Genomic DNA, 14,220 nt, shown 5'->3' on the forward strand with positions numbered 1-14,220 from the left:
AAAAAAATGTAATGAATTTTACATCCTTGGTGGATGTAAATAAAAGGACCCTCGTGTACCGGAGTAACTTTACGAAAAATTGTAATAATCCACCTAGCGATGAATTTTACAATTGAATCTGTTGTGATATTCCAATTCGGCCGATAATTTTACATACGAAAATGTAAAATTCATTATGTGAAAGAATAAAATAAAATAAAATTTATTACGGCGTCAGGTTTCGAACTCTCGAAGCTCAAACTTTGTATAAAATTTCATGGAGATTAAAGAAACACAAGCCGGACACGTTACCACTTACCTAAAACACATTTTTGATGTTTAAATATCCCGTAACAAAAGTATGAAATCTACGTTTTGAATAACCACATTTTTTCCGTTCCAATAGCAGTAAATTTAAAAGCAAAAAACAGGAATAGCTCGAAATTTATCTATTTTTTTGTGAAAGCTGTCAAAAAAGTTGAAAATAGCTGTCAATTTCTTCAAAATTAGATGATGAAGGCATCGATAAACAACAAAAGCAAGAGACGTAGAGAGATTGAGACGAGAGAGATTATTTGATTAATTATTCTATATTTTCAATTACTTATAAATCAAAACCTTACAGTTTACTCCAGGGTAAAATTAAAGATTTTTGGTAAAATTAAAAATCTCGATGGAATTTTCAATCACAAGAAAGCGACATTGTTACGACATATTTACGACAACTTTACGAAATCCTATGTCCATGTCGTTACAGTGTCTTTACGATATCGTGAAGACATCGTCAGATCATACGACATATTTACGATATCGTAAAGATATCTTAACGACATGGACATAGGATGTCGTAAAGTTGTCGTAAAGATGTCATAAGGATTTCGTAAACACGTCGCCAAATTTTGTGCCCACTGGGGTGTAATTTTATTTTTATCGAGTGTTTAATATTATACTGCTGTTCGAAGGTCCTTTATTTACATCGCTAGAGGATGTAATTTCATACACTTTTGCAAAATCACACAGTGAAGTGTGTGATATTTACAATAATACAATATGTGATTTTCTGAAACTTTGTAATTTTACACAAATATTTTTTTACAGTGTATGTTTTAGTTGGTAATTCATGTATGTTGTTACAAATTCTTCTTTTTTCATTGAAAATTTAATTATTTTGATGAGAAATTCAGCGTTTCAAAAAAAAAAAAAACTTGAAAAACTTAAAAATCGGTCAAGAATTGTAGGTTGTAGTGGATTATGAAAAGAAAATTCTAGATTCCTGCCACTGTAGAGTGGTCCATCGGATTACAAGAGTGGCTTCCTCCTCGACGAAGGCAAAAGAAAAAGATCCCTCCCACCATGGCTCTTGTACGGTCTGGTGGGAGTCAATAGCTCATCAATTAAAAAGAGTCTGGAAGAGCCGGAAGCCTTTGTTGTTTGGAATTGAGTATTCTAGAATGACGTCATGGGTATGCATACGACATTTTGGAGAAAATATTCTGAACGTAAAATTTAGCCATAAATGTGTAATATTTTTCAAGTGTAGAATGTATTGCCTCATAGCCACGTTCCATTCTTTTGTAAACTGACGACCTTTGAGTTTCATGAAATAAAATAAAATATCAAAAATTCAAGGTTAGTGTATCAGATCGATTTGATCAGAATCGGGTACTCTAACATTAGATTTCAGATAGTTGATTGCATGCTACACTTGAAAATGTTTAATATTCAGCCATTTATAGCTTACTTTTACGTTTAAAATATTTTATTCAAAACGGAGTATGCGTTCCCATATGAAGATGTACCAACTATGATAACCTTCCTGTTCTACCACGATTGTGAGGTCATCGTCAAATACTCAATGCGTAAATGCAAGGACGAACACATTCTTACAGCGAGCGCATCGATACAAGCCCAACACAGCCAATAAGAGTCGTTTGACAAAATCACTTCACAACTCGCGGTAGAGGTGGGAGTTCCTCCATCCTTGAAATAACCAAATGTTAACATTTCAGGATCCTTCGAATAGGCAAGAGTTCACTGTATTTATTTGTAATATTATTAGCACGTTTTCATTAGATAGTCCTTTTTCGAAAGGTTTCCCTGCAATTGATAACAAGTATATAATAACAAAAGAAAAACAAGGAAAATCACGAATTTTATAATTATGTTGTAATATTTTGCATCATTTAATACATATATCTTTCAATCTTGATCATTCTCTCGCAGATTCACTCTCGTTTCCTTTCATAACTGACTACACTCGTGGACTATAAACAGTAAAGTTCAATAAATAAATAAATACGTGATTGGAAAATCGCATTATTCTAGATCTCAAAACGTGGTGAACAATTCATCTTGTATGCTGTTGGATCTAATTAACTGACGCGTCGATCCAAAGACCTCCGAGAGGCTTTCGCTCTGAGTTGCTAGTTTTTGCATTTCCTCGTGGTATTCGTCGCAATAATTCTTCAGCCTGTTGCCCAGGAAAACGGCTCTTTCGCGTTTTCTGATCATGAATTCTGTTGGCACCAGCCATCTGTGCTCGTGACATTCCTCTGCTGTTGGCCTTTTACTAAAAAAGATTTTCAAAATTAAGTTTATTGGAATATGTACTATACAAGGGGTATAATTTCTCAAACAGGAACACCCTAAAAACGATGTGGTCTTATCAGGCTCCAAAATATTGGCTGATTAGAATCATATATGATGAAACTTAATAGAAATTCTTTGTTTTGTTTCAACCATAATATTTGCTGAATTAAGTTGGGGGGGGGGGGTCAATTTTTAGATTTTTTGTAAGGAGCCTGTTTTTGAAACGAATATAACTTATTTCCTTTTGCAGAGAGCAACATTTTACTTCATTTTTTGACCACTTAATTTTTTTAATACTCAAGGTAAAACGCTAAGATTTTTTCATGTAAAATAGGCCAATTCTAGGATGGAGTTTTTTTTGTACTCGAGTAATTCAACGACGAGTAACCGGTAATAAGTAAACACATGAGTAACAATCATATCTGGATGTAATTGTGAATTCTCTTTGTTAAAACTCCTCCGGCTTTAACGAACACATTTTTATCACGCGTCTCGTGAGAAAAATAGGTCACAAGCAAATTTTTAGATCTAATTTAGACAAACAAACTTTTTTATTAAACTTTTTATTTTACTTTGTCTACTCATTTTTTTAAATGGCATTTTTTATTTTTTAAAAAGCATTTTTGATATATAAAACCAGAACCGTTGGTCAAAAATTGATAGACAACGAACTTGTCCTTTCTATGGTTTAAAAACTTGTGATAAAGCTTAATCCAATCTCAACAGTTGATCGAAAATTATCGTTACATAAAACTCATAACTTATCATTAGGATGAGAATAAAAAAATCCAATGGGTTCAAATTTGAGAGAAAGTCAATTTTATTTTTGATTTTCGAAAGAGGAGATCAAATTTGTACTTTTTCCAAAAATGTATTTCAAAATGGACTTTGAGATTTTCAAATATTTAAAGGTATTACCAAAGATTTTAAGATTTTCTAAACATTCCAAGGGCATTTCGATTGATTTGAATAATTTAAAGGTATTTCAAATAATACTAAAGATTTTAGTGTATTTTTGAAAAATTTAATTCTCAAAGCTTTAAAAAGGTTGAAGGTATTTGAAAGGATTTGAAAAAATATGAAATATTTTAATGTATTAAAAAAGATTTTAAGGAATTTTTACTTAATTTTAATAATTTAAAGGGATTTCTAAAATTTTAAAATGATTTAGTGTATGTTTACAAATTCCAAGAATTTTTAAAGAGATTTCAAAGTTTTGAACCGATTTCAAAAGATTTGAAATATTTCAGGGTATTATGAAAGATTGTAAGGAATTCTCAATAGATTTTAATAATTTAGAGAGATTTCAAAGAATTTAAATTATTTTAGAACGTTTTTAAAATCTTCAAGAAATATTTAAGAAATTAAATAAATTTCAACAGCTTTCATAATACTTGAAATATTTTGAAATATTTTAGGGTCTTTTAAATGATTGCACAAAAATTGTCAATAGGCTTTAATAATTGAAAGGGATTTCAAGGAATTTAAAATATTTTAGTATATTTTAAAAAATATTAAGAATTCAAAAAAATGTGGAGGGATTTAAAAATATTTCAAAGATTTTGAAATATTTTAGGGTATTGTAAAAGATTCCAAGAAATTTTTAGTTTATTTCAATAATTTAAAAGGATTTCATACAGTTTTTAATATTTTAGGGTGTTTTTTAAAATCTCAAGGGATTACAAAATATTTTGAAGGATTTTAAATATTTTAGGGTATTTAAAAAGATTTCAAGAAGTTTTCAAATTATTTTAACCATACGAAGGAATTTCATGCAAGTTTAAATATTATAGAGTATTTTTAAAAATTTCAAGGGATTGTCAAATATTTGAAAGGATTAAAAATATTTTAGGGCATTTTAAAAGATTTCAAGAAATGTTCAATTTGTTTCAATAGTTTAAAGGAATGTTATACAATTTTAATTACTTTAGGGACATATTAAAAAAATTTCAATTTCTTAAGGTTTTAAAAAAATGTCAAGGGTTTTTAAAATATATGAAAATATTTGAAATATTCTAGTGTATTTTAAAAGATTACAACAAATTTTCAATTTATTTCAATAATTTCAAGGGTTCTCATACAATTTGAAATACTTCAGAGTATTTACAAAAATTGTAATTTCACAAGAAATTAAAAAAATTTCAAGGGATTCCAGAATATTTGAAACAAATTAAAATATTTGAGTGTATTTTAAAAGATTCTAAGGAATTTGAAATTGATTTCAATATCTAATTTAAAGGAATTTCATAGAAATAAAAAAAATTCACTGCTTTTTTTTTAATTTCAATAAATTTTTAATATAATTAAAAAATGTAAAGGTATTTTAAAAGATTTTAAAGGATTTGAAATATTTCAGAGGTTTCTTAAAAAATACCAAGGATTTTTCAATCGATTTCAATCATTTGGATGGATTTCAAAGGATTTGGAATATTCTAGAGCGTTCTAAAAGATTTATATTTTAAAGGAATGTAATTTTGAACGCTTTTTTGGAATAGTAAAATTTTAAAGATTTAAATATGAAATTTATTCTATTCTATGGATTTTCATTTGAAATTTCTTCAATTCCCAGTGGGCATACGCGTTAAAGAACATCTTTAGAACGGCTTAAAAATGTCCTAAGTCAGACCATATAACGTTCCATAAACATACAATGTTCCAGAGACATTGCCAAGACGTATTTCGAACATAAAACCTTTTCAGAACATTATTTGGTCTGACTTAGGACAGTTTTTTAAACGTTCAAATCACGCCTTTTGACTTGTACGTCCAAGAAACGTTTTTAGGATGTTCCAATTACATTCTAAAATTTTGTGCCCGCTGGGTTACGAACAATAAAAATGACAACAATAACTTATTTTTTGGAAATTCCCATAATTTTTTACACATGTAACATATATTCCAAGGAGGAGAAATAAAGGGTAATTATGGGTGGGGAATCTATTATGGGTGGGGAAATGAGGCGGTAATTGGGGAAGTGTGTGAAAGTAAGAGGAGGAGAACTAGGGGAAGTGGCAGGTAATGAAAGGAGGGGAAGTCAGTGTGAGGAATTGCTTATAAATGAGGATGAGTATGGGAGGGAAAGTGACGCCTGGGGAAGAGAAGTAGGGGGTGGAGAGTTTTAGCTGGGGGAAAGAGGACAGGAAGAAGTAAATGAGGAGGGGAATGTTAGGGGACTAGGGGAGGGTAGGTATGGAAGGGATGTTTTTAACATTTTGCACCAACATTTTTGCACTTACCTCCACTAATTTTTTCTGTATGTAAAAAAGAAACTTTGCAGAAACTTCAGATTATAGTCCACGCATGTCGTACGAAAAAAATATCTTTCTAACGTATTAGGTAGGTAATGCGCGTTTTTTTGGTTTTTGGAATTCTGAAAAAGTTGAACGCAAAAAACCTCCTATCTTCAATATGTGCCGAGTTCAATATGGTCCTCCAAAGAACCCGGATTTTCTTAAAAAAGTGGCAAAAACCCCAATTTTAAAGTTTGCATCTGCACTTTGGAACCTGCTGATTTAAAAAAAATGTCGAAGAAAGGAGGGCAGGGAATTGTGCGTAAATCAAAAAAAATATAATCTTCTAGTCTTCATAGATTAAGAGTTCTGACTCTTCAAAAAAACATGACTTTTTTGCTATTACATATCCTACAGAAAACCGTTTAAAAATAAATTATGGAGGACTAAATTTTGCGTAAAATAAAAAATCAAATGTTTTAGCTCATATAGGTCACGAATGAAACCATGAAACTTTGACCCTTCCCAGTGGGCACACGCGTTAAAGAATATCTTTAGAACGGCTTAAAAATGTCCTAAGTCAGTTCATACAAGGTTCCATAAACATACAATTTTCCAGAGACATTTTAAAGACGTATTTCGAACATGAAACGTTTTCAGAACATTATTTGGTCTGACTGAGGACAGTTCTTTAAACGTTCAAATCACGCCTTTTGACTTGTGCGTCCAAGAAACGTTGTTAGGACGTTCCAATTACGTTCTAAAATTTTGTGCCAACTGCGTTTCCATTCTGAAGGCTCTTTATGTTCTGAAAAATGTACTGCGACCGTATTTAAACATTTCGGTGACATATATGCATTTGAAGTTTATTACAAGTTCACTTTTTTCCTTTTTTGTTAAAAAATAATCAATTAATAAACCATTGTTCAAATAATACGCTTCATTCTTTCAATTGCGTGCATATTTAATGTATTTTCCCAGTTGGCACAACATTTTAGAACGTAATTGGAACGTCCTAAAAACGTTTTTTGGACGTAAAAGTCAAAAGACGTCATTCGAACGTTTTAAAAACTGTCTAAGGTCAGGCCAAATAATGTTCTTAAAACGTTTTATGTTCCCATTACGTCTTTGAAACGTCTCTGGAACATTGTATGTTTATGGAACGTTATATGGACTGACTTAGGACATTTTTAAGACGTTCTAAAGATGTTCTTTAACGCTTCTGCTCACTGCGTACTTTGTTAAAATCTCTTCCAGAATTTCTGTTGTCGAGATTAAATGAAAAAAAACTGGTTTTACATGGTTTATTTATTATTTATAAAAAATTTTATCAAAGGGATTAGTTTTATAACGCATTATTTTATGTTCAGAGATCAAAAAATAAATAAATTAATCATCGTAGAGGAAACAATTATTGGTAATTGTTCATAATAAAAGAATATGCAAACAAATTAAATACATCAAAATGCAAGTCATGAAGAAACTAATTAATTAATTGACTAATTGAGTATCAAAAGATTGTCTACATCTAAGAAACTTGAAAATTGTTTTGTAAGATAAACTCTATTTTATACCACCCTGGAGGTTGAGTGTATTCTATCAGTCAATCAATTAGCCAATTATTTAATTAGTTTCTTAATTACTTATATTATTATATAATTAATTTGTTTACGTATTCATTTATGATTAACAATTAATAATCATTGTTTTCTCTGCGATGATTAGTTTATAAATTTTTGAGACTTTTAACATTAAATAATAGAACTTTATAAAACTATTCACTTTAATAACATTTTTTATAAATAATAAATAAGCAATATAAAACGAGTTCATTTGTATTTTTTTTTTCATTTAGTTTTTATTTAATAGATATTCTGCGAGAGATTTTCACAAAGTAAATGCATTGAATTTGCACACAATTTTTAGAGTGAAGCGCATTATTTAAACAGTATTTAACAATTAATTGTTTTTTCAGCAAAAATGAGGGAAAATGAACTTGTAATGAATTACAACTGCATAATTGCCAACAATATGCTCAAATACGGTTGCAGTACATTTTTCAGTGCATACAAAACCATCATAATGGAAAGGGTCAAAGTTTCATGGTCATAATTCGTGACCTATAGGAGTTAAAACATTTTTTTTACGAAAAATGTAGTCCTTAATAATTTATTTTTTTAATGTTTTTATTTAGAATATGCACGAAAGAAGTAGTTCTAAAAAAATCTTTTTTGGCTAAAAACAGCTCGAAATAGCAAAAAATTATGTTTTTTTAAAGAGTCAGAACTCTTGATCTATGAGACTAGAAGATTATATTTTTTTGACTGACGCACAATTTCCTGCTCTTCAAGTTTTCCTCTTGCACCACTTACGTAGCTTTACCGGGAAGCAAAGTATTGTGAAAAAAACTGAACAAGATTAATTTTCCCTGAAAAATAGGTCAAAAGTGTTTAACTTTGTGAGGCTATAACTTATGACCTATTGTGGCTAGGCCGTTGAATTTTTTAGAATTACTTGATGCGTCTACTTTAATTCAAGTTTTGAACATTTTTTTTAAATCAACAGGTTCCAAAGTACAGATACAAACTTCAGAATTGGGTTTTTCGCCTCTTTTTTCAAAAAAATCCGGATTCTTTGAGGGACCATAACTCGGCACCCGAAACGTATTGAAGACAGTAGCTTTTTTTCCATTCAACTTTTTAAGAATTTCCTCTTGTATCATTTTGGCGTTGATCAGTTTGCTCTAAAATTGAATGGGCCAAGTCAGTCAACGAAAACTCGATTGGAAAATTTTTTTTTAGATATCTCCGGGGCACACGGACCTCATTTCTAGAGAATTCAGAATTTTAATCAGGACCGCTTAATAAACCGTTTTAGCAAAAAACGTGCATTACTTACTTAATACGATGAAAGAGTACCAGATATCTGGACTATTACTTGAATCAGTGCATGGAAATGTCACAATGTACTATGTTCCCGTACATATTATCACAGTGCGTGCATGATGATTGCTAGTTAAAGTAATAATATTATAAAAAATACCCAAATACTGACCTTGGTGTACGTTTGAAAACAAGCATCAGGAATCGGGTGGCTTCTTGACTGAGTTCCTTAAACAGATACTCGAATCTAAATCTCACAAAAGAGATATTTTGCCTCGTTTCATTAGCATCTTTTCCCCTGAAAGGAGAAGCTCCTGAAAGCAGGACATACATAAGTACTCCAACCATCCAAATATCAGTTTGTGGAAAAGCCAATTCTTCATTAAGAATCTCCGGAGCTCTATATTCCAGATGTCCTAATTGTGGCACCAAAGCTCCCATTTTAGTGACCTTTTGAGCAGATCCCATATCAACCAGCTTTATTTGTACCGATCTAACAGAAGCCATCACCACATTATCAGGCTGAATGTCAAGATGACAATAACCTCTCCAGTGAAGATACTGAAGAGCATCCAAAATCTGTGTGATGATCAATGCCACACAGTTTTCTGTATATTCGTGTCTGCTCGACAAATAGGTCAACACATCTGCACCCTGCAATTTCTCCAGGATAAATACTGCTAATGACGATCCTGGAGCTTTATAAGCTGCTGCTAATAAGGCAATTTTCTCATGTCTTAGGGATCTCAGAGCTTCGAACTCAGAATTAACTTGATCCTCTGTTTCTGTTCCTAATTCCAAAATCTTGGCGACTATCACCTTGTCTGTTTCTTTTTCGACACCCTTCACAACAACTGAGAATTGACCTCTGGACAGTTCAGAGATGAAGCTGTATTTGCTTGTTAAATGACCCTCTGTTGACCAGTTTATAGGATTGTCCTCGATCGAGTAATCAAAATGGGGTTTGCTGTCTTCCTCAACGATTTCATGACCAGACTCTGTCATTTGCTGGAGGTGTTTCATTGCCCTGGTGACTTGCACCTTGGGTACACCCTTTTCTCTAGTTTTGATCAAATGCGCTGGGATTCCTTTGTCGCTCCAGCCGATGCGGTTCCTCGCTGCCAATCTGAAGTCGTAGCTGGTATTTGGTTTCAAGTCCTTGATCAGATAGAATTCGTGATCGATGTTGCTTCCCAGATCCACCCAGTCGGTTGAATCACCCTCCTTGTACTGGAGATTGTAACACAACACGGGAGAATTTCCATCGTATTTTGGCTGCTTCCATCGGATGAGGATCTCTGTATCGGATACATCGGATTCCTGTAAAACAAGGTTATTATAGTTCACGGTGCATTGGAAATATCTGATTCAATTATGAAAGTCCGTTAAAATAATAGGGCGGGACAAAAAAGGAAAATTGAAAATTAAAAAGAGCCTCAAGCTAGATGGTTTCATTTTGGATCTTTTGTGAAATGTGTGAAATATGAAAATAAATTGACCAAGATTCTGAAGTACCGCAAAGCAAAAATAAGTTGAAAAATTTCGTCATTTTCAGAGTTTTGTAAAAATTGCTAATATAATTTTGGTTTTTAATTTACATAATAGACCCAATTTTTGTCAATCTTGCAAGATTTACAGTTTTTCTAGGACAAAATACTTATTTAAGAAACCCCAAAACACTAGAATAATTTGTAAAAGTTTGGTAACCTATCCTTAAATTATTTTGAACAAGTGCAGGGTTGCTACAATACTTGGAAGACCTGGAAGAGTTATAGAATTGTAAAACAGTTCTAAAAAAATTCGAAGTCACCTATTTCAAAGCCTTGAATATTATTTTAGTACTTTACCACGAAATTTTATTTCCGTATTCATACGAAATAATTTTTGACTAATAAAAATAATATGATCAAGGGGTTAATTACTTTTAAATTCTGATATACAGGGTTTCATGAACTCTTTGAAATACTTGTTAAATCTATGAAGTCTTTAGAAATCGTTGAAATCTTTCTGAAATCTTAAGAATATTCATAAAATGATTTAAATTTGTTTGGAACCTTTAAAATCATTGTGAAATTATTCAAGTATTCTTTATATGCTTTAAAACATTATGAAATTTTTGAAATCATTTCGAAATATCAGAAATCTATGTAAAATCACTGATATTTGTGCATAACTTTTAAAGTCATTGTGAAATTACTGAAATATTTGTAATTGCTTTGAAATATTTGTAATTGCTTTGAAATGTTACAAAATCTTTGAAATCTTTCCGAAATCTTCGTAAAATCACTGAAATTCCGTGGAATCTTTAAAATCATTGAAATATTTTTAAATGCTTATAAATCTTGTAAACTGTTTGCAAAATCTTAGAAATCTTTGTGAAATCATTGAACATTTTTTAAAATCTTTAAAGTTAGTGTGAAATTATTGAAATATTTGTGTTTGCTTTGAAATCTTTCCGAAATTTAAGAAACATCTTTAAAATCATTTAAATTTCTGTGGAATCTGTAAAATCATTCTAAAATTATTGAAATATTTGTGAATGCTTTGAAATTGAATGAAATCTTTGCCTAATTTTTGTGAAATTATTGAAATTTTTGTAAAATCTTTGAAATCGTTGCAAAATCTTCTAAAATCCGTCAAATATTTTAAATATTTTAAAAATCTTTTAGCGTTTGAAAATCTTTGAAGTCTTTGTGAAATCGTCGAAATACTTGCAAAATGTTTTAAAAATTTTGAAATCTTTTTCAAAATCTTATAAATCTTTGTAAAATTAATGAAATTTTTGTGACATCTTTAAAATCATTGTGAAATTATTAAAATACTTATGAGTGTATTGAAATATTTCTGAACTGTTATATATTCTTTGGAATATTTGTGAAATCTTAAAAATATTTTTGTAATCATTGAAATTTTTGCGAAATCTTTGAAAACTTCCCAAAATTAACTAAAATCTTATCAAATCTTTGAAAGCTTGAAACATTGTTGCAAAATGTTCTGAAATATTTTGCAATCTTGAGATATCTTTCGAAATATTTGAATTTTTATTAATTCTTTGAAATCTGTGTAAAATCTTTGAAATATTTTAAACCTTTGTGAAATCACAGAAATGTTTTGGAAATGATCTTAAAATTTGTGTGCCAATCTTTGTGAGATTATTGAAATATTTATGAAATATTTGTAAACTTTTTGAAATATTTTAAAGTCTTTAAAATCTTCAGAACTCATTTTAAATTCTTTAATTCTTTTAAAATCTTCGAAATCTCTGCCAAATTTTTTGGATTCTTTGTGAAATTTTTGAAATCCTTGTGAAATTATTGAGTTTTTGGTGAAATCTTTGAAAAATTTGGATTTCCTTAAACTATTTATGGGACTTCCGTTTCCGGCATGAAAGTGTGAAGTCGTGGGAATTTTTTATCCTGAGTTTTTCTTATATTGTGGTGAAATTTGAGGTGAGTGGATTGTGGAAGTGTGTAGAAGGGTGTGGATGCGAGAGATTAATTGCGGGATAGTGAGATTGAAAAGGGGAGTTAGATATTTTGGAGGATTGAGACAGATTTGTGTGGAAGTTGAGGTGGGTTTGTTTGGAGATTTGTGCAGGGTGGGAGGACTATGTTAATCGGGTTGGTAGTAGCAGGGTTGGGTAGCGACGCAGAAAGGCGAGGCAGGTACCAGACCGCGACGGTAGATAGAGGCAGAGAAGCATAGAAGGCGGGAGAGTTTGGATTTGATTCATGTCTAGCGGAGCGAGTATCTCCGCGGAAGAAACAGATTTAGAGCAGTAAGTGTTAAGCCAAGGGGGAAGCATAAGAAAACTATAGAAAAGGAGAGATTAAGAGCAAAAAGCGTAGGTTTAATTGAGGCTTTTATCAAAAGAAAGAGAGGGGAGAGGGAAAGCTGTGAAGCGAAGGAAGATATCGGTGCGAGCATGAAATATAAAAAAGTGTGTAGATTGCCGCCGGAAAAGCAGAGTTTCGTAGGGAAGAGTGATAATAGTAAGGGGGCTGACGGAACCGGAGATGGAAGTGACGTTCCGATGAAAGAGGAAAGACTAAAGGAAATTCGCGAAGTGATGAAAGGAGATGCAGTAAAAATTAAGGAAAATAACGGAAGAGGAAAGAAAAGGGGTAAAGAGAACATGGGTTAAGTATGGGAGATTGCAGATAGACGGAGTATGGTAGGATTGGGATGAAGAAAGGAAACAGATAGTAAGAAATGAGGTGAAGGGAAACTAGGAGAGGAAGGAACTGGAGATAGGAGATTAAGAAATAGTAAGAAGGAAAAAAAGATGAGAAACGAAAGTAGGGAGGAATGGAAGATTTGTTACTGGAATATAGCAGGATTGGAGAGAAAGGATAGGGAGTTTATCAGAAATTTGATAAACACAAATGGCAAGCAAGTGCAAAATGCAAAGAGGAAGAATAACAAGGGCAGAGCAATGGGAGGAATGGTGATGGGAGTAAGGAATGCATGTATAACAGGTAAAGATTAGAAAGACAGGAAAGAACAAAAAGAAGAATTAATAGTAGAAGAGGCAATGAAGAGAGGAGAGAAGTGGAAGGTAGTGGGGGTTTATGTGAACGGTGATATGCAGGAGAAAGCAGAGGAGATGAAAGAAATGCTTGAAGAAAATTAAGAAGGTATATTTTAAACGGAAATATAGAAGGAGATGAAAAAGGAGAATATACACGCGCAGGAGGTGAAAGGGGAACGGTAATTGATTATGTAATAGTGGATGATGAGGTAAGAGAGAAGGTTAAGAAACTAGCGGTAGGTGATTATATTGATTCAGATCACTTTCCCTTAATAGTGACATTAGAGGGACAAAAAAGCAATATTAATATGAATAAAAGGAGAGAAAATGTAAAAAGTGTAGGAAAAGGGGATTGGTCAAGGGAAGGAAAAGAACAGTTTAGAGAGAAGGTAAAAAATATCAAAATGGGAGAGAGAAATGTGGACGAGGAGATGGAAAAAATGACAGGAGAAATAAAAATAGGACTAGAGTGCACAAATAAAAATGAAGTTAGTAAAGGAGGAAATAGAAGTAGGTGGGATAAGGACTGTAAAGAGAAAAGAAAAAAGTAATGGGAAAGAATATAGGAAAAAAAAGAAAGAGTATACCGAGTTGTGTTATCAAAAGAAAGAGGAAGAGAATAAATAGTTCGAGGAAAAGGCGGAGAAAGCTAGGACGGAAGAAGAGATATGGAAGGTAGTAAATAGAGAAAGAAAAAGAAGAAAAAGAGTAAACCAAGATATTGAAATGGTAGAATGGAAGAAATATTTTTTGGATGTGCTAGGAGGAGTAGAGAGAAAAGTTATAAAGGGAGGAAAACATGGTAGAGAAATAGATGGAGAAGAGGAAATATCAAGGGAAAAAATAGTTAAGGTTTTAGGAATAATGAAGGATGGAAAGGTACCTGGTATAGATGAGATTCCAAATAAAGTATGGAAATATGGAGTGGAGGAACTAGAGGAATGGGCATGGATAATGTGTAATAGAGTATGGAGAGGAGAGGGGTGGCCAGAGTTATGGAAAGAAGGAG

General features: G+C 31.7%; 1 protein-coding gene across 7 annotated transcripts in view; it reads right to left on the bottom strand.

The window, feature by feature from the left end:
• Window positions 1–1,999: 1,999 nt before the first annotated feature.
• LOC117180885 (obscurin) overlaps window positions 2,000–14,220 on the bottom strand; it is a 250,331-nt gene continuing 238,110 nt past the window's right edge. For 5 of the 7 annotated variants that reach the window (XM_033373460.1, XM_033373459.1, XM_033373456.1 and 2 more), the window contains 2 exons: window positions 8,853–10,000; window positions 2,308–2,548 (listed from right to left, as the gene is read on the bottom strand). In XM_033373460.1, the coding sequence (XP_033229351.1) occupies window positions 2,308–2,548; window positions 8,853–10,000 (1,389 nt within the window). Of the gene's footprint in view, window positions 2,549–8,852; window positions 10,001–14,220 lie in introns of all 7 variants that reach the window. The other 2 variants (XM_033373461.1, XM_033373455.1) reach the window with 1 other exon arrangement.

Source organism: Belonocnema kinseyi, chromosome 9 (assembly GCF_010883055.1).
Source record: "Belonocnema kinseyi isolate 2016_QV_RU_SX_M_011 chromosome 9, B_treatae_v1, whole genome shotgun sequence".
NCBI classification, from domain to species: domain Eukaryota; kingdom Metazoa; phylum Arthropoda; class Insecta; order Hymenoptera; family Cynipidae; genus Belonocnema; species Belonocnema kinseyi.